The 25,674-nt window shown below is 42.0% G+C and overlaps 1 protein-coding gene across 2 annotated transcripts in view; it reads left to right on the forward strand.

Annotated features, from left to right (window-relative positions):
* The first annotated feature begins 2,995 nt into the window (after positions 1–2,995).
* kcnd2 (potassium voltage-gated channel, Shal-related subfamily, member 2) overlaps positions 2,996–25,674 on the forward strand; it is a 32,953-nt gene continuing 10,274 nt past the window's right edge. For both annotated transcript variants that reach the window (XM_031860789.1, XM_031860799.1), the window contains exons 1-2: positions 2,996–3,559; positions 3,819–5,000. In XM_031860789.1, the coding sequence (XP_031716649.1) occupies positions 3,889–5,000 (1,112 nt within the window). In that variant the 5' untranslated portion in view covers positions 2,996–3,559; positions 3,819–3,888. The remainder of the gene's footprint in view (positions 3,560–3,818; positions 5,001–25,674) is intronic.

Here is a 25,674-nt window from a genome sequence, read left to right on the forward strand (position 1 = left end):
ACATGAATGTACGGATGGACACAGAGATGCAGACACACAAACACACCATCTGCCATACGCAATAAAGAACACAGAGGACCTACTCTATTTTACAAATCCGCAGGGGGGTCAATAACTCATTAGAGGAAAGGCAGAGGCAGCTGAGGAAGATGACGTGGTAGGAGATGGGCTGCGTGGCTGTGGGCTGTTCACCTGAGGATATCAGCATGTCATTGTGCCCAGAGGTCACAAGGACGATTCATGAATTCATTAGCAGCATCCCATAAAACATGCCAGGGTGTTCCCAGGCCTGAAACTATGTGTAATTTGCCTCTTTTATTCGTCTCTAACCTTTTTCTGCCTTTCTGGAATTTTTACTGCTCATCCTCTTGGCATTTTATTTATTACCCTTTTATGGCCTGTCATGAACTTTGCATCTCGTTGAAATGCTCCATAAAAAGAAAGTTTATTATGGGGTTAAAGTAGACCTCTGTCCCACTGCTAACACGGTGCAGAGCATTGGCCTGTATGATTGTCTTTAAAGGCGTTATAGGCATTCAAGCAAATATTTATACTACAGAAGAGTCATTCTGCTCACTTGTTATTTCTGGCTTACACTTACAAGATTGTAAGTAGTTTCAAATATTTTGAGTTTCTTTATTGATGACCCCTATCAAATGGTGGCTACTCCTTCACTTCTTCCTTAACAAGCCCTGGGACTCATCTGTTTAATCATCTCAATCACTGAGCTGGACCTGACTAAATATAGAATACAGAAAACATGCAGCAGTGTGGGCTGCACCAGTGTACTACAGTGGAAAAGACTGTTACTGTCAATTGATCAAATGCAAATAAAAGATGACTGTGTGTGTGTGTGTGAGTCTACATGAAAGTCTGAGGGTTTATCAGACTGTGTGTTTGTTTTGGATGCATGCCTTTGAGTTACAACACTGAGCAAACTTAATTAAGGACCTGTTCACGAAATTCAGTACAAGTTCAAAATCTGGCTGGACAGTGCAAGAGTCTGATTATGTATTATTATTACTAGAAGCCACTGAAAATCAGGTCTGCATGTTGGTGGAGATATAGGCTTTTATCATATATCAAGATCAGCAGTTTCCATCTTTGAACTGATACCCGCAAAATAGCACAAAAATGCGGGATGAGTTGTTCAACCTTGTTGAGGACACACGCTAATTTCTTGATCCAAACAGTAAATCCATAAACACACAGATGATGTAATTAAATCATCTGCACAGCTCTGCGTCAACACCAATCATCTGAAATGACCTTGGAACTTTTTGGAAAGGAGCGTCATCATGAAGTATGTCAGCACCTTGGATGGCGTCACTCTGACCATCACACCAGACCACAGACCACCACCGTACAACATGTAGTCCAATATAATGTATCTGTCAATATGCTGTGAAAAGAAAAGAGGATAGAACTGTGGTTTCACTTGTAGAAAGATTTACATGATTTAGACACCTTACAAACCAAATGTAAATGGAAACTCACCCATACTGCTTTTCTGAGGAAAATATTACTATGTTTTGTAGAAATATCAGAAATTTGACAAATTGCTTTGATTTGCTTAAATTACAGGATATGTAAATGCTAAATAACCACTTTGAGTACTTTTTAAATTAAACACTGTGGCTATCTGTGCTCTGACAAGCTTGCAGTATCCAGCTCAGCTGGGATGCCTGTGTTTGGTGCCATTTGGCAGCCGCTGGAATATTTAAATGCCCTGATGAATACATAGCCCCTGGGCCTGACTGCTCAAACTGAACACTGAGTGTGCTCTGACATGCTCAGCATACACTAATGGGGCTTCTGACAGTCCTGTGCATTCATCCTACAAAAAAACTGGTTCCCTCTGGCATAATGGCAGAGGGAACCATGACTGGGTGTGAATGTGTTGCACCGGCTGGAGATTTGGAGAACAAAAGGCCACAGATCTGGTGTGTCCATCAGCGGCCACTTACACTGTTAAACTGTCCTTGAGCAAGACACTGGGCCACTTGCTTTACTCTTGTTGCAAATTACAGTACTTTGAATAAGAGCAACAGCTGTGGCATCCTTTTAAGAGAATGAATCTACACCTCATTTCGATGTCAGGAGTCTGGGTCAAACAGGCCGTTCATTTTACAGAAGCTCTGCAGCTGTGTGTACTTACCCATGACTCTGAACCCCTGTGTGTTTATAGCTGAAGCTGGAGAAGATCTAAAGCTAAGTGACTACACTATAAAACATAGCACAAAACTGAAACCTGCAGTGCACACAGGGGCACGAGAAAGTGGCGTCTGCCACTATGTTGAAAGCTCTGGAGCTGTCCGTGGTGCTGAAAAACGAAAACGGTTTAAAACGGGTCAGAAATATGTTCAAGGATCAGTGGGAACATGCTCTTTATGTTCTAATGCGTAGAGCTGAAGCCAAATACGGTTCCCCGCCCTAACACATGCTCCACAGTGGACGCAGCTGTGTGGGTTCCCCTCGGAGATGGCTGTGTTGTGTTATGGAACACAAGAGACATTTCATTGATTATGGTTATTTTGGAAAATGTCAGTAGAGCAGTGTAGCCCAATGATGTTGACCTTTAAAGCTGTGTTTCCCCGTCGAGTAGCATCACAAAACGATGCAATTCAAGAAACAATATTGATCACGATTTGTTGCAGATCTGAGATTTATTTCTTTAAAAAAAAAACTAAAACTAATAAAGTCCAGATATTGAAATCAATATGTCACGGCATCCTGTGAGAGTTTTGATAGTAAAACAAACAACGATATTGCTCTTAACTCCCCAAACTGAGTGGTATCAGACTCATTCTCTTTTTTTTCTCTGTATTGGGAATTTTTCGAAAGAAAAAAAAGAAGGAAGACTTCAAAAGGACATTGCGCATCAATGTGGCCAGAAATCGCGACCTCCACATAAAACCAGCCACCTTAGCAACATATTTCATGATTTGTATCATACGCAATAGTATAGGCTACATTTATACTAAGTCGAATTGTGAGGGTTCGCTGTGTGTAGCGAGGGGAAAACACACAAACACAAGCATTAACTTGAGGTTTTGGAGATGCCGCCTACTTGGACTACCATTACGCATTGATTATTCCCCCCACAGAAAAGCAGCAGAGGAATTTCTGGGTGCAGATAGGACCACTCCTCTCTCTGCATACGATTGTCTCTCCTCTCTCCACAGTAGGGGCTCGGTGGTGAGGAGGGGGAGGGTGGTCTTGCAGTCGACGAGAGGAACAGGAGTTTATTGAGGAGTAGCTGCAACGCGAGGAAAAACGCATACAACTGAGCACCGTTGCCTTGCGGTTGAAAAGAGGAGAAAGAAAAAAAAAAGATCGCGCTTGGACGACTGACCACTCTGTGCGGAGAAACTGCTGCTCGAATTGTTTAACTTGTTGATGCGACGTTATTCTGCTGCTTTTCCTCTATCGTCTGGCTGCAGTGACAGATAGATGGGTGGTGGAATCGCAAGTATTCTCTTCCGAGGATAGCTGTTTTTTTTTAATTTTTTTTATTAAACTCACCGTGGATGCAATTTAAAGAGCAGCCTTCCCTAAGGTGGGTGGATTTCTTTTACTTTCATTCCTGCTTATTGATTGGTGACGTTTTCGAAATCCAATTCATATTCTGCCGCAAAGTAGGCTTCCATAACTGAACAGTTAGAATGGGGGAAAAGGCTTGAGAGTGATACTCAACAGTGCTATGCGCAGTGCCAGTATAAGTAAATGGGTTTGTTTGTTTTCTCATCACATTCTGTTGAGCCTAGGTGCCTCAGAAGCCTAACCACCAGTGTCTCTATCTGCTGTTCTTCCTGCAGATGCAATTCGTCTCTGAACCATAGCACTGTGATAACCGGAGCAGGGTTGTATTAAACACTATAGGCCAGCATGGCAGCAGGTGTAGCGGCATGGCTCCCGTTCGCCCGAGCGGCGGCCATAGGATGGATGCCCGTGGCAAGCACCCCGATGCCCATCCCTCCGCAAGACAAGAAGAAAGGCAAGGACGGACTCATCATCCTCAATGTGAGTGGGACCAAGTTTCAGACGTGGCGGACCACTTTAGAGAGGTACCCGGACACTTTGCTGGGGAGCACGGAGAGAGACTTCTTTTTCCACGAGGAGACAAGCGAGTACTTTTTCGACCGTGACCCTGACATCTTTAGGCATATCCTCAATTTTTACCGCACGGGGAAACTACACTATCCACGCCAAGAGTGCATATCGGCATACGACGAGGAGCTCGCTTTCTTTGGTATAATCTCCGAGATCATTGGGGACTGCTGTTATGAGGAGTACAAGGACCGGAGGCGCGAAAATGCAGAGAGGCTTCAAGACGATGAGGAGATGGACCAGAGCAATGACGTCACGCCGGTTAACCTGACGTCCCGGGAGTTCCTGTGGCGGGCTTTTGAAAACCCTCACACCAGCACCATGGCTCTGGTCTTCTACTATGTCACGGGCTTCTTCATTGCCATATCAGTGATGGCCAACGTGGTGGAGACGGTTCCGTGCGGGATTTTGCCCAACAGGGCAAAGGAGATGTCCTGTGGAGACCGTTACGCGCTGGCCTTCTTTTGTTTAGACACTGCGTGCGTCTTGATATTCACGGTTGAGTATCTCCTCCGTTTGATAGCAGCCCCCAGCCGATACAAGTTCATGAAAAGTGTGATGAGCGTCATCGACGTGGTCGCCATCATGCCTTACTACATTGGCCTGGTCATGACCGACAATGACCAGGTGAGCGGTGCTTTCGTCACGCTGAGAGTCTTCCGGGTCTTTCGGATTTTCAAGTTCTCCCGGCACTCCGCGGGGCTGCGCATCCTTGGCTACACCTTGAAGAGCTGCGCCTCCGAGCTGGGCTTCCTACTATTCTCCCTCACCATGGCCATCATTATCTTTGCAACGGTCATGTTTTATGCAGAAAAAGGCTCCACGGCCAGCAAGTTCACCAGTATCCCCGCAGCGTTTTGGTACACCATTGTCACCATGACAACACTGGGGTAGGTGGCTGCATATCAGTCCATTAAATCTTCATAGTTATTCCCATGAAACATTGATCACCACTTCAACTAGCTCACATCCTCAAAGAAACGTCCACGTTCATGGCGACACATGGACAATACGAATTATTAAATTGCTTAGTTGTAGTAGTACTATACTAATTCATTAACATTTATTTATTTTATTAAATATTGAGGAATAGTTAAATTAGTGTACCGAACCTAATTACCACACATTTCTGCCAAGGTTTGAAGTAATTGTCGTGCAGCCACAGGTGTGCATTTAGTTGGCATATTAACAGCCTCGAGCGCTGCTCAGCCAATATGAGTGCAGGGACGGTCTGCTTTATAAAGGCTTCTGTGCGCCATTCACTGCCTATCAATGAGCCTGCACCTCACAAACAGCCCTTATCCAAAGGTTAGGCTTCGTCCCTGCCTCTATTCAATGGCTTTTATTGGAAGCGCTCTTTGTGAAAGGTTACCGCAGTGAACACAAACATTGTGGCCAATAAACAGACAGCGGAGGTGTCTTTTTGTTTAATTCCACGTCACAGGAGAGGTTTTAGCATGAAATACAAGATCCTGCATACCGCATTTATAGCGCAAACTGAGGCGCAAGTGCAGTGATTTAATTAAAGGCAAAGTAGTTGAGAAAATGTATAGATTACACACACACACACACACACTTTCCCCCTCCTGCACCGCCTCATCACTGCCTCTCATTCTCTCTCAGCTTCTCTTTCTTCCTTCAAAGTGGTACAGTACATGCTTGAATGCTAATTTCATACTCATGAACAACGTCAGCTGTACTATGTGCTGATTTAGCATAATATAATTAAAAGCGGTTAAAATGATCACTACAAATTAATTTGTATTGATGTGTGCACTCAACCGCTCAGATGCTCTCGTGGGTTATTATTATTATTATTATTATTATAAATATTATTATTATTATTTCTATTACTCTAACGTGCTAAAAAGTTGCTGTCAATGAGTGGACAGGCCGCCATTCGTTTTTTATCTGTTCAAATGAAACAAAGTGAATGTGGTGTTTGAGTGCCCGAAGCGATTATTAAGTTTTGCAGTGGGAAATAATAATCGGACCGTTTCTAATTTGTGTAAAAATGCCCCCATCACTTCTTTGCTGCATGCACGTACGAGGTTGAACAGACACTCAGCCAATGTTAGTCCTCACGCGCTGCTCTCCACTGATGACACAGAAATTAGCTCCTGTTGAAATAATGTTGTCTTTTCATTTCAAAGTCATAACATCACAGATCAAACATTGCAAAACAAATTGCCACTGGCTGTGTGTACTGTGTGTGTGTGTGTGTGTGTGTGTGTGTGTGTGTGTGTGTGTGTGTGTGTGTGTGTGTGTGTATCAGGCTATGTGTGTATAAGAGTGTGCTTGAGATGTGTCTGGCATAATTCTAGGAATACAAAGTTTAGATGGGGAGTTTTCTGTTTTATTTTTGGTTTATCGGATAGAAAAATGTTCATGCTCCATGCCAGCAAACTGCATTGTATGCTTGACTTTTTATGTGTTTGATACGGATCCTTCTTGATCCTCATATCTGCATTGATGCAGGCACTCGGCACCTGTACCCTTCAGCTCTCCACGCAACATATCTTATTATTGTTATTGGTGTAATTATTAGTATTCATTGTCACTACGCCAACCTCTCTCTATCTTCCCTCGTGCAGCGGGTGACACTTAGTTAGTGGATTTCTTGTCTTCTTAATGGCATACAAAGCTTCCCCCTGCACTCACTCAATACCAGTCGAACTACTATTCACCCTTTAAATGACCAATGAGTGCATAATTAGCAATATGCACGATCCGTTGATTGAAGCTGCCAGCTCAAACGTAATGCTGCATTGGCCATGCGTTACATTCAGATTGAAAGCGCAGATGAGAGATGAGTTGTGTAAGAGGGTGCATTATTTATCTTTGGGGAGCAACAAATATATTGCTGCATTCAGCTCGGAATCCCCTTTGTGTTGCTTAAGATGGATTTGAAAAAGATGTTCTGCCGTGCGAGGAACAAAACTGAAATGTCCTTGGTAATGGGGACGTTTCTGTCACTCCATTGTGAACCATGACAGCCTGGCTGACAGATTTGCAACCCCAACTGAAGCCTTGCAGTGGTGCAATATGCTGCATAGTGGACCACCGGTGGAGAAGCTGAATACCCATCACTGAAAGACAAAGTCGGCTCCTTCTCATGATCCATCATTGTCTTGAGGTGTGCTTTAAAAAAAATAGAAAAAAAACTTACAGCCGTACAGTAGAGCTGAATTGTGCTCGTCATTGTCTGCTGAATGCACTGAAGTGAGAGAATTATCTGTTGTTGTCCTCTTCTCCAGTAACCTTCAAATTCTTATCTGATGAGGGGAAATTAGGTATTCTGATGATTTGTTTCAGATGTCAGCATGCAGAAAAAATTGAGCCACGCCTAACAACTAGTTATTTAAATCAGATACGAATGGGGTATATAGTCTCTTCATTCGGTCAAAAATGAGCTCTTTAAAGACTAGCGGGGGCGCTACTGACTGTAACCTCCATTTGAGGGATTTGATTTCATGCTGATAGTCAAAGATGCTCTATGCCTGGATGGTATCATGATGCCTTTCCACTACATATATTTTCAATTTCCCTGACTCTCACCCTGTGGAAGTAAAGACAGTGGCGTGCGTTCTCTCCCCCGCTGATGGCCCATTGATTGTGCTTAAGCAGACGTGCAGACATTGGGAGAGCAGGGGCTCCTGTTCAGAGGCACTTGGCAGGCAGCCTGAATGAAAGGGAAGGGTGCCTGGAGACTAGCAGAGAATCAATAGCACTGTGCAGCTGCGTGTCACGCCACTGTGTGTCTACTGCTCTGTGCCACCAAACACAGGACAAGACCCACTTATCCCTCCTTATTTATCTAGCCTAATCTCTGCGGCAGCTTTCGGATGCCTAACAAAGAGGAATCTGCCTCTGTCAGAATGCTCCTGCCAAGATCTTCAAGAATTGGGTGACTGTGTGTTTGAGATATGAGATTCTCATATGAGGTATTGTGTAGCGCAATATCTTTGAAAACTGCAGTCCTGGAGTAGAATTTAGTGAATGGATTTAATATTGTCCATTTCAGGCAGCGATAGATTCCTGCTTCTATATTCTAATATAAAGATAGCATTCCACCTTATCCGGCTTGAATCAGATGTTGCAGCGTTGTTTTGCTCTTGCTTTCTCGAGATGATCCACACAGTCAGGGTGAATTAGTTGCAGAGGGACTTTTTGGTGCTTCAGATCTTTTAAGTGATTTAAGGTGTAATGGAGTGCACTGCTGAGAGCAGCTGTGAAAACGGTGGAAGTCAAGCGCAACCCACAAGGGAAGCGGAGTGGGGAGGACGGGGTTTAGTGTGGCACAGAGGCACACTCGTTCCTCTGGACACAAACAGACATTACCTTTGTTAGACATAATGGCCCCGAGCATCCGACACAAGCATATTTTTTCAAACACACACACACACACAACCTTTCCTTCAACCCTCATATCAATATCTTTATTTCAGCCACTGCCTCTGGATAAGGCTGAGAGGAATGATCGTTCTAATTGCTGATTTGTTGTCACATTTAATATGGGCATTGTCCTACGATACAACAAACACGGCCGTACATTGTAGTCACTCAACAGATGCAGAATTTATCACCATGTCGTCCGTCTGTGCTACAGCTCCACCCACCAAATACGACTGGAAAGGCTTGACAAGTGAGCCCTATAAACCTCTCGGGATAGGATTTATAAGACAGAGGAGGCAAGGTTAACAGACATGAGGGTCACTGTTGGGCCCATAAACCACCAGAAGCATAGCCATTATCATGCTTGCCAGTTTTGACACCTCAACCCCATTGCAATCAAACCTACAATGCAAAGCATTAAATTGAGCTTTGATATTGTGCAAAGTCGAAGCTTTTTGAAGTCCAAACCCCTTTACTACATGTCAAATGTAATTGAAATATGCAGGAACAATCTGTAGGGCATTTCACTGTATCTGTACCCATGAGATAACGAATGCATTCTTGATGATATAGCACTCATGTGGTTGAATAAGTTACCATGCCCCTTGCAGCCAGTGCAGAGGATTTTCACTCTTTTTTTCCTCCTCCGCCTGTGCACGACAGTCAGCGAGAACATTTGGTGTGTTTGATTATGTGCTGCAATGGGTGTAATTTTTGTGTTCAGTAGAATACACGACACCACTTGGCATTGTGTATGTTATGCACATTATGAAAATCAGCAAACCATTATGAGCGATGTGGTGAATTACTGTGTAAAGCAGATGTGGCTGATGTGAGATGTGTAGGCTGCCATTAGCCTGGAGGCTCATAGTGCCTCTCCAGGTGCTTTATTGGGGAGGAGAGGTGATGCTAATATGAGGCTGGTATAATGGTCCTGAAGTGACAGGTGACTTAATGAGGGGGACCTGGCACTGAAATGTCTCTTCTGTGCAAGCTCCTTTCTGCCCATGCAAATGACTGTGAAATGGAGGAGCGAGAGCGAGGGGCGGGAACAGGAAGCCAGGAAGAGGAGATTAAGATCATTGTGAAAGACGGAATCTGTGAAAAAACAACAGAGCGGCTCTTTTTCTGCTAAATTGAAAATACACAAGCCCCTGCATTTCTGTCTCTTTGTTTTCATCACACTGGTAGCTAGAGATTTAAAAGGGTGTTATAAAGGTGTGAGTTGAATGATTGATTAGCATTTTATAGGGATTCATATATTACGGATTTATTACATATTTATGTAGAAATTTCAAAGACTTTCATTCGCACTTTAAATTTCATTTTATTGACAGTGTATACGGTATATTTTTAATGAATAATATAATGTCAAAAAGAAAATGTGTTTTTGGTCAGTCAACCCTGAACTGAAACAGATTCTGGCCGTTGGTAGGTTGATGTGAGGCTACTGTGTATGTGAATTGACTCTAAAAGCAGGCATGCGTCACTGCGGATGGTCAGATTGATAAATAATCCATATGGCAAGGACAAAATGGCTATCCCTCCATTTGATTTGATTTCTTTGACAACACGGTATTCGAGGCAGCACCAATAACACTCATTCCATGCGGGGGGCTTTCATTAATTCACTTTGAATGTGCTGCATTAAGCAGGGAAATAGACTAGCATGTTCTGCACTTGGGCCTGGGTAACGTAGTGTGAGGACATAAAATATCGCATCAGTGTTTTTTCCCACCGCTCAGCATTTTCATCTACTTCTTTGTATTGCAAGCAACGTCAAAGATTAATGGAATTTTCCGGAACGAGATTAAAGTTGCTCCGAATGAATGCAGCATCACTGCATTAGGAAATAAGGAGGTATGTGAGAAAACACATCACCTCGATTTCATTGTTGTTAGAAAGTATTTGCTCTGTCTGGCTCCACTTCCATCCAATCTAACAGCCAAGAAACCCTATAACGCAACATAAGAGAATGAATAAAATGGGGATATATTGCCTATTATGTGACTGTGTCCTATCTTGAATGTTGATATGTCGTAGATGATATCGGATGCAAAGTGTACGCCATGAGATCAGTTGATCAAATGGTGTGAAAATGATAAACCCAACCACAGCTATCTTCTCCTCTGATACTGCATGGCTTATTTACATACTCAGCATTTACATACAGATGAAAATGGCTGGTCTGCTGATGGAGATTGGTATGCAGACCCACATAATGCTTCCTCATCACTTTGTTGAGATGTACAACTTTATTCTAAACAGTTTACACTGTGCTTAGCATTAGATCCATACAATTATCATGTCAGGATCGCAATAAATGTATTGTAGAGTTCATTATTCTAAACATGTCTCCCCATTTATTACTAGGCTATCGTATGGTGGCCGAGAGAAAAAGGTGTGAGCAATACCCTGAAATTTGGTTTCAATCCAAGTAATACCAGGACCAGAATCACAGCGATCTTCCATTATTAAAGGCAGTAATGTAATGTAATGTAACGGAGCAGAGTACTGCATGATTTTAGGTGAATATAATCATCTTATCATCATTATTAGGCTGCTTCTGAATGTATTTTTCATCAGTTTTTAATGGTAAATGACAAAAGATGTGTGAAGTCTATGAGCTAACGAAGTGTTCGCCATGCGCATGTACGTAACAACAGCGGAGAAGCAAAGAGTCCATGCATTACTGTAATAAGAGTGTTCATTCCATTTTCTTTTGGTATCAATCTTATTGATGCAAGTATCGATACCCAAAACAAGACTTAGTGCCGGTTGTCTCAATCCATTAGGTATCGATTCCCCGACCCCTACAGCACAATGCAACTCTGGAAAACACGAGCAGATGAAGAAATATATCTTCAACATTTTACATCAAACACGCAACGACATACAGAAATAGCCAAATCTAAGAAACACAACAACATGGAGTGGCAAAAACTAAAAAGTGACAAACACATTTAATAGGCTAACAACATTTTTTTTATTGATGTTATGATTCCAATATTAATGGTGAAATTTGCTATACACTTCACCTTTCACTGATAGTCTTGTTCATCAGTTTAGAGCGTCCCCGTGGTCACATGGTTCACTGTTTGTTTCTCTTTTCTTGTCACTTATGTCAATGAGATTCTTCACTTGATTGTGTTCGTTTGTTTGCGGCGTCTTTTTTTCTTCTTAATGCCACAAACATGTTGTCAATATGGTGAAAATCTATTATTTCAATTGCTTGTGTTTTGCTCAAAATTAAGAAATTATAAAACATTTCAACAGTGACCACGATCATTTCCTAACATTAAAGTAGTTGTTTTAACAAAAACATTAACCAGAATGTTGTCAAATCATAAAGAAATGTTGTCCTGCCAGTTCAGATCTAGCAAGCTGCTAATATTGTTGTTTAATTTGGAGGACTTCTTGTCTCATCCAACTCTTGACAAGAAAGCAAATAAATATATTCCCCCAAATGTTGAACTATGCCTTTAAGTGCATTGAGTTCTCTTCCTCTTATTCTGTACTCTGAATGGATTTAATTCTGAAGGTTATTCTATATTCCATTGTGTCAAATCATTTCCTCTCCTTTTAGTAGGCCCTGACATCCAATAATTCTTTACGTACTGCAGAAACTCTTTTTGTAAGTTTGAGTCCAGCCACTGAAAGCTTCCTTGGAGAGACATACTGTAGCCACTACCACTCACTTGTTTAAAGTTTCATGATCAGGGTCTCGCTGTAAGGCCAGAAAACTAATTATCAACTCAACGTGGTGTTGAAACAATGGAGAAATGAATTGGTATGAATAATTCCCAAATGGTCACATTAGCATTGTGAAAAAAGAAAATCACTGTAATAAATTGTAGAGTTAAACATATGCAAGTCACTGGCCTTGCATTTACTTCTGTGTAACACTGAAACTAATCGCCATTAAAAAGAACAGATTGCCGTTTGTTTTTCACAGAGAGCTGTAACATTTTTTATGTCCGCTATGCCTGTCTGAACAGTTCACTACTCCCTGCTTTGGCATGTAATGAGTGCTGGTTGAGGGAGAAACAGTTCCTTTTATTTTTAGATGCCACTGTCACTATGGTAAACATTGAACTAACATTCATTATACTGCATTTCCCAGACCAAATCCAGCCTTTGCCCCTTTTCTGACCTTGAAATCACTCTTTGCAGGACAGATGTAGGAACAGAAACTTATGAGAGCGGTGATGATAGTCCCACCTGTCACTGTGAGGAGTTTGGGAGGGGTGAATTGCACTTTACACCGATTTTTTTTTTCCAGGCGCATGGGGCAGCATAGCAAACACAATATGTTGAAACGGTGCCAGCTTTTATAATGCCAGACTGTGAGTATCCCTCCCCCTGACATTTGTCTCTTTATCAAAAACGCCCCTCAGCCAACAAGCCAACATCTGTGATCAGCAGAGATTCAGAGATTATAGCTAAAAGCAATCACCAGTCTGCTGCGTGAACGAAACAGAATTTAAAGAGTGATGTAACTTCTGCTGGTCCAACACCTCATCTGAAGAGTGATAGGATATCACTAGATACGGTTTTAAAATGAAAGTTATGCTCTTTTCAGAGCCTCTCGGCAAAACAAGAACTGCGGTGAAATGAGATAAATCAATTACTTTGACAGTTACCTTAGTTTTAAAGTATCTACACTTAGATGCGGTGTTGCATACATTCAACGGTGTCACACTTTCATTGTGTAATAGTGTGTAACGTTAACACCAGTGACAGTCTAGTATCCTGTGTTGGAATCGATGGACACTTTCATGTGCCGAAAACAAACAGAAGGCCTGTCATCAGTTTCAGAGAGAGCGGTGAAACTTTGATGCTAACACATTAATTGAAACTTGGTTTGCAGCCCATTCATAACACGTGAACGTGAGCCGCTTCACAGCAAAGTCGTGAATATTGATTCGGCTCGTTTGTCGGCCTAAAGCACCGTTTCACTGCTGATGAATCGTCTCATTTTTGTTAGAGCTGACGCATCTTGTGCCAGTTTACAGCGCCAGGATACCACAATAAAAGCTCCTCATGATCAATACTGATCCTACTTGAATGAAATCCACAGTTTGCTGTAAAGGCAGAATACACATCTCTGTGAAGCGTAAAAGTGCGGCCTCGAATCAAGCTGCCCATATAGTTCTCGCTACTGTTAACCCACTTTCGTTGTTGAGTCTTTGCCACAGGCTCCATAGATTATTAGTTTCTGTATGCAATATGAATGATAAGAGGTTATGTCCCATTTCAGATAAGGTATAAAGAGCTTCCTCCTGACTGCCTGGCAGGGAGGTCCTGCTGAGATGAGGGATGTCAGCCTGTCACCCTGACGCATGGCAGCTGTTTCCTGCCTGCCCCAGCTCCTATAAATAGCTAAATATATCACCTAATGTAGGTCATTTGGTCAAACTGAAACTAAACAGGGCATGTGCTCCAGGGCGTTATTTTTCTCTTTCACCTCAAACTAATTTCTCATGTACAGGTGTACCAGTGACTATTTTCCTTTTCTTTCACTGTTTTCCTGCGGTCGCAGATGGATTGATGACATATTACGTGGCGGTTGTATAGTGCTATTATTTTATTTCAAGTTCAGACTTTCAGACACCTCCAGCTGATTGCGAGGGAGATCTTAAAAAGAGAAATATTATAAGTATATGTTTATTTCTGCTATACCATTATTGCAACTACCACTTGCTATTGTAGTATTAGAGGTGCTATTACAATATAAAGTATTTAAATACGATAGCTATGCAATGACTAGAAGCTTGTGAAAAGTGCATTTCTTTTTAGCTGTTGGTTCTTGTTACAGAGATAGTCAAAATTGCAATCACACAGGACAATATGATGCAATTGAATTACTACAAACTAAGGTCTTATAGAATTACCACAGTATTAAATCAACACTTTACTGCCACAGTCTCAACAGGGATTGAGCATTAAATCTTCACAAAGGGAAATGATGATGAGGCTTTTATTGTGCCCGGCGCCTGTAAATTCAGAGCAGTCACATGGCAGGTTGAAGGCTTCACATATCAGTGTCTGTCTTTTGTCTGTATTTCAGCATAATGTATTATCCCACGGTGATAAACCACAGTATCTTTCAGGGTTTCTGCATAAACAGACAGTAGTTTGTTTTTTTTGCCACTCTAGCAGCGTGGTTCTTTCTGCATGGTTGAGCCACCACTTTGGTGCAGACTGATATATATCTCCACAACTATTGAATAAATTTCCATTAAATTTGGAGCAGAAATTAATGACAGCCAGAGAATGGGTAACATGAATGGGTATCATGAAAATGGCCTCCTGACTTTGGTGATCCACTGACTTTTCCTCTGGTGCCAAGATGAGGTTGGCATTTGCAGTTTTAAGGGAAATGTCTCCGCAACTGTTGGACGGCTTACCTTAAAAGTTACTGCAGACATTTGAGTTCCCTTCACAATGAATTGTAATTATTTTAGTCAGGAAGAACACTTCCAAACCAGGTAAGGTCATGGGATGGGGAGGCGGTCACGTCGCGACCACGCCCACTTAGGTGACAGGAAGTGTATACCACTTCAAACACCAATTGGCGGTGCTTGTAATGAGTATTTTTGACAACAGTTTACGATGCTTGGCTAACAGCTGACGGACTGGACAGCTCAGGGAAACTAACACACACGTCCGCTGCTCTGCGGCTCACTTTCATTGTTGCCAATTTTGTCTTTTTTTTCCCATCACATAACACCGCTGTGGACGTGGAACACGTACCTGGCAGAGATCTGGGCCCTGTTCCAGAGAACAGGTTTAGTAAAAACTCTGAGTTGGTTAACCTTGAGACGATGGAAAAACTCCAGAAAGGGAGGTAACTTAAACAGTTACCATGGTAACTGACTCCGTCAACCTAACCTGCCCGCTGGCAGGTTTTCCTTAACAAGCCCTGCGTTACTCTCTGTCTCCTCCCTCTTACCGAGCCAGACACGCTGCTGTATTTCCTCATTGATCCCGTCTGTATCGAAGTGCATTAATTAGCAGAGGTTCACTGTATGACCAGCGTTTTTTTTGCACTCACATTCAGATATTACACAGCGTCGAGTCACCCTCGGCTCAGAATGAAATCTGTTTTATATCAATATATAACGCTCTGTGCACGCAGTTTATGTGAGCTGTCACTGATGGAACATAATTTCTATAATATTGGAGATTATATGTTAATATTTCGGAGTGAGCATGGACGTGGTGTAGCTGCAAAATAGTTTGAAAGTGAGTTGTTAAACAGGCTGAGTATGGTCTGAATGAGTTAACAGCATTTCAGTGCCTGTGTTTAACATTTGTTGAGCTGAAATAAATCCAAATAGAAATCTACGACGTTTTAACCTTTAAATCACGAAACACATTATTACTGGATCAGATTATGAGCTTACAATCAGTTCTCTCATGTCTATTGATCTATGTATTTTTTTAATCTTCAACTATATGTTTCATCTTCAGTTGCTGTCTCCTGTGTCTTGTCCCCATCAGATTAAAGCTGAACGAATATATTTAAAATGTAATTCAGGCTGCAGCCTAATATTCCCAGTCGACACAGAATAAAACGTTATTGCATTAATTTATTGACACTTTCCCCCGCTCTGACTCTCTTTTTAAAGATCAATGTGCACAGTCCATATATATTTTACATGCGTTAGTACCTCTACATCCACCATGGTGAATCGTGGTATCGGAGCGACATTGTTGATGGATTTTTTTATTCATCACGCACAAACTTAACTCACTGAGTGACAAACTCGGAGTGGATTGAACAAACTCTGATCAGCTGTTCTGTAACCAAAAACTCAGAGTTTTAGTCAACTCAGAGCTCAGGGTTCGGCTCAGACTTTGTTAAATCTGCTTTCTGAAACAGACCCTGTACTCTACTGAGTGCACCCTTCCAGCTCCTGATGAACCATTCATTTTTCATTTCGTGCCATCATCAGGTCAAAATTCCAATCTGTCCAATTCTTTGGTATATGACCACTTGCTGTAGCCTGCTAATGACATCCCCATCAGCCTCAGCTATACTTTGTATTTCTTGCCAATTAGCAGATATTTACAGGATAACACAAGTTGAATATGGTGAACATTATACCTGCTAAAAACAGCATGTTGGCATTGTGACCGTGTTGGAATGCTGACAATTACATTTAGCTCTAAGCACCCCTGTGCCTACAATAAGTACAGCCTAGCAGGGCTGCAGTTTTAACTACTGTCAGTAGTAACAGTCTGCCAAGGTAACTGTATGATGAAGTCTAAAAATGACAAGACCGCCAACTTCTTGCTCTTCAACCACACCGGCTGTCTTTCATTTTAGATTTGCGCTATCACAGCTCATTTTTAAATCACTGCTGAAAGATATCATTTCCGTGCTCAGTTCAGGACAGTTTGCTGTCGTTGTGTTGTAGCTTCAGATTAGGTGTTTTCTCATTTTGTCACAGAGCACAATCTTGGAGTGGAAACTAATTAGATATATTTACTCAACTATTGTACTTAAGTACAATCTGAGGTTCTTGGACTTTATTTGAGTATTATTACTTTATGCTGCTTTATACTTTGGCCTCACTACATTTCAGAAGGACTTTTCTTTTACTCCACTGCAATTATTTAACAGCTGCAGTCATTTTGAAAATATAGATTTAACATACAAAATATTTGATCAACAAATAACATATGATGCACTAGTCTATATTAAACTACCCAGCAGTATATGAAACAGTTAGAATTAGGCTCACATTAACCAGAATTGTTAAAATGCTGCTTAGAATGCAATGATGATGATACATCATTGTATTCTAAGCAGCATTTTAAATTATTCATAGAATTATTCATAGTTATTTTGCTATTTTAAAGTACATGTGGCTGAAGGAAAGTTTTGAATAAACTATTTGATATAGTATTTATATTAAGTAGTACTTCTTCCACCACTGGCCAGATCCTCGCAAGCCATTTATGAAAATGTCAAAATTCCTCATTGTGTATTCAGTTCAGGTACTTTTTAAAGCCTACATGCAAGTAGTGAATACACACTTCAAGGGGTAAGTTAGGCAACCGACTAACAAGGTCAGACCAGGTAAGCATAATGAAGCATTAAAATGACAAATCCTAATCTTTTCCTGTCAATTTTCCTTGGTTGAATTTTATTGACTTAAAAATGGCAACAATTTAGAAGCTTTATTCAGAACGGAATGGACAATAGTTGCTGTAGATTGATATGTTCGCCTCGGTGTTATTGAAGTGTGGGTTCTGCTCCCACCTAAAGGATTTCCTGCCTGTGTGTCTCTCTGCAGGCGTCCTACTCAGGAGTATCTCAAATGCTTAAGGATTGCAATTCCATGCTGGGATTTTCGCTTCTTTTTCAAGGTATTAGCGCAAAACCGTAAACAGTTGATTATTATTTTTTATTTTCCCCCTTAGCCAATTGTCCGTAATCCCTGTGGAGGAGCTTTAGAGTTAGATTTCTGGCATGCATGGCCTTATCTTTACATAACGGCCACAGACAAACAGAGTGTGTCTTATTTTGACTAAGCCACACATTTGGGCCGAAAGGCAAAAACAAGCGAGTGAGTTGACAGAGAAGAAAGTAGCTCAGACAGTTAGCATTAATAAAGCCGGATCTTGAAATCATTTTCCGGTCCAGCTTAGTCTCATTTACCTGCACATGCAGACATGCTTTCATGTGCAGTGAAACGGACACTATGTGCATTCCCAGTGGAAATACTGTTAGCATATGTGGTGATGTTTGATCCTCGGGTCCTTACTGTCCTCTGGAAGTCACAGGGGAATCATGCCTGATGATCCCGGGAGACAGATCCAGCATCAGCCTCTCTAATGTGACATTCAATTACCTCCAAAGGTGAAGTGGTCTCATTCGGATCCTAAAATCAATCTTGCATGGACTTTGCTATACGGTGTACACCTCGGGACTCTTCTCCACACTTTTGTGTCCACATGTTGGTGACAGAAAAACAAGCTGTGTCTCTGCCGTTCCAGCTCCTACTGTCTTCTCTATGAGATGGCATCCATCAAAGTTAATGGGCTGTAATCACCACCACAAATACACTGTCACACATCCCACTGCTCGCTCCTGAGTGTTCAACTCCCAGTCAATGGGATGTAAAGAGTGGCAAGCGCATGGAATACATTTTGCCATATCATTAACGACTCCAAGTAGGAATTGGAAGAGAATCAAAAAACGTTGCCATATTTCAGGATCTAAAAATCTTGTCTTTGGGGACTGCAGAGAAGAAACATTTATCAGATGTGTGTGTGACATCCAGTCGATACTACTGACACTATATTTCGGGAACTTATCAACATTGTCATCTTGTGAAATAATTCTTATTGAACTGTGTCACTCACTACCGACAGATCTGCTGTGTGGTAGATTTATTTTCCAAGCAGTCAATCTTGCCAGCTTCAAATCAGGGTTCAGCAGGGTTCTACTTATCTCCACCATGTACATTATATACTGCTGGACATCTGATTATAAGATACATCACGACACACAGGAACACGCACACATACACAAACTACTCTTTCTTGGCAGCGCTCCAAGTAGACTGTCCCTGAAGTATTTGTGTTTGATAGGATGTTTTAGCTGTAGCATCCCCAGAAGACAATTTGTAGACCTCAACAGATGGAGTAGTCCAATTAGAAAGCGGGCAAATGAATGGGAGAGGTGGGAGACAAACGTTCCAACTCTTTCCCTCTCCCCCAGGACAGGCTGCTAATCTTAGAGTGCAGGTACAAAACCAACATCGCTTCTGTTTTGGAGGGGAAATATTTAAAAAAAATAGAAATAAAAGAGAAATAAAAGCTGAAGCAGGCAGGCAAAAAAGCGCCTGTGATTTGATTTCTCAACACTACACAGTCAATTTGATACAGCTTGCTCTCACTCCACATCTACAGTATGTAAAAATATCTCCTTCTGTTGTCTGATTCTTCAAGGGCAGACATCCCACAAAGCAATTGCCTTGCCATCAGCCAAGACCAAAAAAAGGAGAAGAAATGAAAAAGTGCTTAAATATAGCAACCCCATGGGAGAGTGGGAGGGAGGGCGTGCTGTAGTGTGATTAAAATGAGTAACCTTAATTCAGTCACGATTTGCTAACGGTACATTCAAATGTGCTGTCGCATGTGCTGCGGTTGGAGCCAAAGCTGTGGCGTTAGACCGCCTGTCTTCAGAGTGTTAACATCATTATTCATCAGGAGGCCTGTCCTCTGCACTGACGAAGACGCTGAAGTTAAAAATAATGGGGAGTTGCGTCATTAAGTACACATGCTTTCTCCCGCTGGCCCAGGGTCAGTTTAGTTCAGGCTTCAGCCACCCCCTGCTGTGAAAGCAGACACAGCTATAAACTCCTTGATGACTGATAGATTGTGTGGCTGCAAGACCAATTTTCAGCGGTAAAATGACCTTTCGGTTGCGTCGTTGTTGTTCCACCCATGGCCCCGAGTTATTATTTTTCATGCCATTTTTTAATTTGACAGGAGAAGTCTCGTGGAGTGAAATGGAAAAAGTAATGATGTCCCCCATGTGCACAAAGAAGCGTGGTGCAGTTGGGGAGATGGTGGATATGGCTGCAGCTAGCAGCTCCGCTGTGCCCCAGGGGCCGGTCAGCAGCTGTTAGAAGAGATGTAGCTCTTCCCAATACTTCCCCACAGGTTCTCGCTGGTTCCTGGTACTTGCTGTTATCTGGGCTCGCTGCTGTCGCCAGTCTGGCTGCTGTCCACACTCTCTGAGAGACCGCTCAGTAAATTTTTACGCTTCACCAGTCTTTCTGTCTCATCCCAACCTCCACTATTCCCCTCAGCTTTACTGTGAGAGTTTGAAATATTCCTGTGAACTTGCAGGTGTTTTTTTTTTTTTTAAACGGCTGGAATTTGTACCTTGATGTTTGTTTCAAAGACACTGGAATTTTAACTGCTTTTATTCACTGGTATGACAAGAAATCTGAGGCCATTTATGCATTGAGCTCGTATCTACTTGCAGTATCCCATATGAGGCATAACTATCCAGCACTAGTGTGTCGTTTTGCATGTATAGGAAGCAAGCGTGAAGATAAGAGGCTGCAGCTGTTTGATGTAAAAAGCTGATATAGACAATTTAAAGTTGCAACTCAAACAGAATCTAAAAAGTTTTCTGTTGTTGAGCATAAAGAAAATCGATCATTTACCGCCGACATGTATTATCCTTAAACTTTCTCCTTTCCTCCAAATTCTAGAACTATATTTGGTCTGCTGAGCATTACTTTTTTAATCTTTTATAGTAATATTGATCTGCCCAGAGACTGCAGAATGATAGTCAATCAATTAATTCATTCTTGACTTAGATAGAAGAGTGGTTTGACTGGCAATCCCAATATAATTTCAACTGACTAGCTCGTTTTTCTTCATCAGTGGGTGGTGTTTGCTCATCTGTCTGAGACATGGATCTGTTGACCAGTGAGCTCAGTTTTGATCTCAAAGTATTCACAGGTTCTGTCTTCTAAAATGAGAGTAAGTGCTGCCTTTCTTTGTCTTCTATAATTGGCAATTAAATAACCTTTCTGTTTTTAACTGTTGGTCAAGACATCAGACTTCAGGTCTGATGGGCATTTTCAATTATTTTTTTTCTACATTTACATGTAAAAGTGTAGACAGTTAACAGATTAGATGGGTGCTTTAGCAATTTATTATTGCATTTCCATAACGTCCAGGCATGTGGGAGACAATTTAAAAATGGAGTTGTCAAAAAGAAACAGGCTGAGATGTCCTTACTTTTTTTCCATAGTGTGATGAATTCCAAAATTTCAACTCAAAAGCGTCTTTCACTAAACCCTCCCTGACCGTTAAATGCCTTCTTGCAAACTTTTAGTTCGTAGCTGAGGCCTTATGCTTTGAATTTGAAGACTCCGAGCAGAGATGACTCTGACACCACTATGATAGCGTCATGGGTTGTTTTCTTAGACTTGACAAAGCTTCACCAGAACACATTATACAGCTGAACACTCGTCACTATGAGGAAACTAATCTTTATATATAAAATTGGTGCAGAGCCCAATAGATACATTTATACCAAACATAATCAGGAAATACAGCTCACACCTGTTTCTTAACGGTAGGTGTGATATTACCAGTAGCACAATTTCACTGAGCCCAAAATCTGGTGACTGTTCTGCCGTTTAAAGTGCAGATTTTTAGATACTGTAACTCATGAATGCACACGCTGCAAACTCAGAGTTAAGGGGCCATTTGGTGGAGGGAGCTGATATCCAGCGGCTGCTCTGTGTGGAATCGCACATCAAAGTTAATCTTGCACCGTCTGCTCTGGTGCCGCGGAGCACTAATCTGCTGTCAGTGTAATGAGGCTCCTGGACCGGTTCTCCTTTCCAACACAGAGGAGCTAAGCCGCAAGACCTTTCGCATTTTTTCCTCTTCTCCGTCACGTTAACACACAACAAAGGTCACAGGGGTCAATTTTAAATCTCATCTGGTCAATACTAGATGACCATATGCACACATCCTTAAGTACGCACCAGTAAGACGCCAGTTTGGCCCATTGTGTCTTTGTGAGGAGGAATTTGCCATTGCAGAACATAATAAAACATATACCTATCTATATATATTATTTTTGCGTTTTCACCTTTAACCCCACCTTAGGCCTTCACCAGAAGTGGGGTATCTTACCACCTGCTTGATCAAAGCTTTCTGTGTTCAAGAAAATGCCACCACTCTCGCCTGCATGCAGATTAACCTATGATGAATACTGAATGAGTTCATTAGCATAATCACTTGAGTGTCTGATGATTTCATTTCATTATCACGTTCTCTCATAATCCATAGCACTGGGGCCCCATCGTGCTTCCAACCCCTCTTTCATGTTCCTTTGCCCTCCCCGTTCAGCCACGAAGCAGTGTAATTGCATTATCAAAGTATTGTACTGACGTTGTGGGAATATAATTTTAGCCCCTGGCTTTCTAACATATTGTGAGGAAGATGGTCAGAAATCTAAACATGGAACGACAAATTGGACTTTGAGCAATGTTTGTGTCAGTTTACCGAGTTTCATCATGTCCTGACTGATGGAAGACTTGCTTCATGCAGACCTCCCCTGATTTATATTATTACTTTCACATTTGCTGTTTGCAGGATAGCAAGCTATTTTTATGGGTCCATGTGGACACTTAACCCTCGTAAAACTTCTATTAATACAGAACAGCCATTCATCTTGTAATTAAAAGAAATCTCCGTAAGGAATTGGTTGTAATCATGACCACGAGGAGCTGAATTAGAGGTGACTTGGCACATAATAGCATTGGAATAGGGTTGCTTTTTTGCGGCGGACAGCAGCTGTTTCTCAAGTGTTAGCAGGTGTAGACTGGAGAAGAGCATAAGAAAAGTAAATGTCAAGCAGGACTGTGCTATAGCACTGCACGATAATAGAAACGGAGGAGAAAAAGAAAGAGAATGAAGCGTTTCATCTCCATCTCATAGTTAGAGGCAGGCAGGTCCAGGCAGAGGAAGGGTGAGTCAAAGTCAGTAATGGAAGAGCGGTAGAGAGGAAAGCTTTTTATCATCCCTGACTCTTAAGAAGATCTCCCAAATGAGAGAGGGCGTGCATGCTAATGTCAAAGCCGCGATGATAACTAGCCGCCTGGTTTCGTGGGGTGAGGGTTAAGCTGGGATTTGCAGGGCTGAGGGAATACATGTTTGATATGTGAGCAGGAGAGAGATGAGGTGCCTTTGCCAGAGCTATACGTGGGGGATTATTCTATATGGTTTATCTGTGTCTGCGCGGTTAGGAAAAAAAGAGGAATTTCACCAGCTTTTATTGGTTCTGTGTAGTTCCTGAGTTTTCACGCTGAACCTTCAAATGGCAAATCAAAGCCACATTGACACTGCTGCATCACAAAGTCTTCATTTACAATGCATTAGCACCCACTGGCACGCAGCCATGCGTGCTATGGCTGTTTCCTTGAACTTCACGTGCTAACCTTCAGCTCTACCCATCGCCTTTCATAAATCTGCAGAGACTGGATCTCAGCTGGATTGTGGAAAGCATGAAAAACAATCTCTCACATCTGCTCCGCACTTCGATTATGCTGCATTTCAACATCCAGTCAGAGCAATGTAGTGTGTGCATTTTTGCCCACAGAGTTGACGATGTTCACCTATCTTAAAGTTGTCCTTCCCTGTAGCTATTGTTCACAGTTACTCATACTCCAGTGCTCTGTTTTTCCTCACGTATTACACCAGGCAGTGCGGTCTTCTGGCTCCCTCCTATCTCTGCTTTCCCATCTCGCTGTTATGTTGTGTAGTTCTGCCAGCCTCTCCTTCTTTCCCTTATCACCTGCAGTGAAAATCCAGCAGGCTAATCCCAGCGCCTTTGGGATTCCCCCCTTTTATAATGATGTATATCTGAGGGATAGCATCAGAGCAGAGTCCTATCGGCCCACACATTCTTAATCCCATCAGTCTTTGGTGTCCAAACCCAAGAGAGGCAGCGTTTTGGATGTTGTGCTCCCGGGCTGCAGCCAGAGATGCAGTGCTGAACATCAGGAATGATACGTGGTGTTTAGGGATCATGTTGGAGATCATGTTCATTTATTGTGCTTCTGATTCTTGAAACCTGGTGTATCTCCCCCAAGGATTGCATTGCAGTGTAGCTACCATGCCACTGCATTGGAAAATTCCTGCAGGGTGAAAGCCACCAGTGATGCTTCCAGTCTCTCTGGCATTACAAAGAATTTTAGTCTGTTTATTGTGGAGATGGATAAATACAGAATGTGCTTAATATATTAACATGCTGACCAAACTACAAAACGGATTTACATTTGCTTCATCAATAACATAGATTTATGTGACACGAGAGAGAGTTTTCCTTTTTTCAACTAGCTTCACTTACCCTTGTTTACCTGTAAATGCAGCATTCTGTTTGCTGCATTTCTCTTTTCTTGCTCTGCGGTCAGATTCACGATGCCTATCGGCACAGAAAAGAACAATCATATAGCCTTTCCTGTCTTGTTTTTGCACACTCAATTTTTTATGAGAGCTCTTAATATGACATAACCACCCTCAAGACCTCTCCTGCAGTACTCCATAAATCTTGCGGTCTTCACAAATACACCCCAGAAGATATATATCCCCCTGTCCCTCAAGTTAGTATGCCTGTGTGACATGCAGGCAGCGTAATCCATTTCTTTAGATTCTGGATTCGTAGTAGTGTGAGCATGATGGAGTTTGGGGGGAAAATTACTTTTTTTTTGGTACATCTATTATTTAACTGTCAGCAAGGATGAATATTGTGCTCTTTCAGCCTTGTGGAGAAGGAACAGAGAACCGTATTGTCATGGAGCATTGCTCCATTTGCTCCTTGTCACAACTTGTAAAAAAAAATGGAGCATAGTGTACGACTGGTCAGTTGGTCAGTGTACGACTTCATCACTTCAGTGTCAGGTCCTCGGATAACATTTAATGTTGTGCCCACTCTGACAGTCTTTGGCCTTCTGCTGTAGCTTTACATTTCACATCACGGCCGCAGGACATTTTACCACTTTAAGGATATCCGATACTTCCCGACCTTGCCACTCTCCCGGTGTCCCCTCGCCTTTTTAATGCCTCTCTCTGTCATTATCAACTTTTGATTGGTACAGTCAGTGACAGTATCGGAGTTTCAGGATAATTGACAGGTTTTGGTCTCACAGGTTTGGAGGGCTTGTCTGTACTGTAGAAATCATTGAACTGTGAAACTGAGCGAGTGAATTACCTCAGGAAGCACCGATAGGGAGGGATGGGATGGTCGGTGAAGGTCAAATAGAAAATCGTGCATTCACCGAATTATCGAAGACATTCTGATGACACTCGAAGAAGAGAGCATATTTGGAATTTACCAATCTCATCAACAAAAATGCTAATCCCGTGTTGGACTAAAAGCGGTTAACCGTGACATTTGTTTCACAGTAAAGTGCGTTTTCAAATGACTGTGTTGTTTGAGCATCTCAAAGAGCATTTCATAGTAAGTTTACCGTCACTCAACACCCACAACAGATGCCTCGGGGCGGTTGCTTGCGGACAATAAGGGGCAAACGCAGAGTGAGATGTGAATTTAAAACCAATCTCATGGAAGAAGGTGAGATTTAAATCTATTTGAGATTCAGATTATCAGAT

This window comes from Anarrhichthys ocellatus, unplaced genomic scaffold (assembly GCF_004355925.1).
Source record: "Anarrhichthys ocellatus isolate YVR2014 unplaced genomic scaffold, GSC_Weel_1.0 scaffold2, whole genome shotgun sequence".
NCBI classification, from domain to species: Eukaryota; Metazoa; Chordata; class Actinopteri; order Perciformes; family Anarhichadidae; genus Anarrhichthys; species Anarrhichthys ocellatus.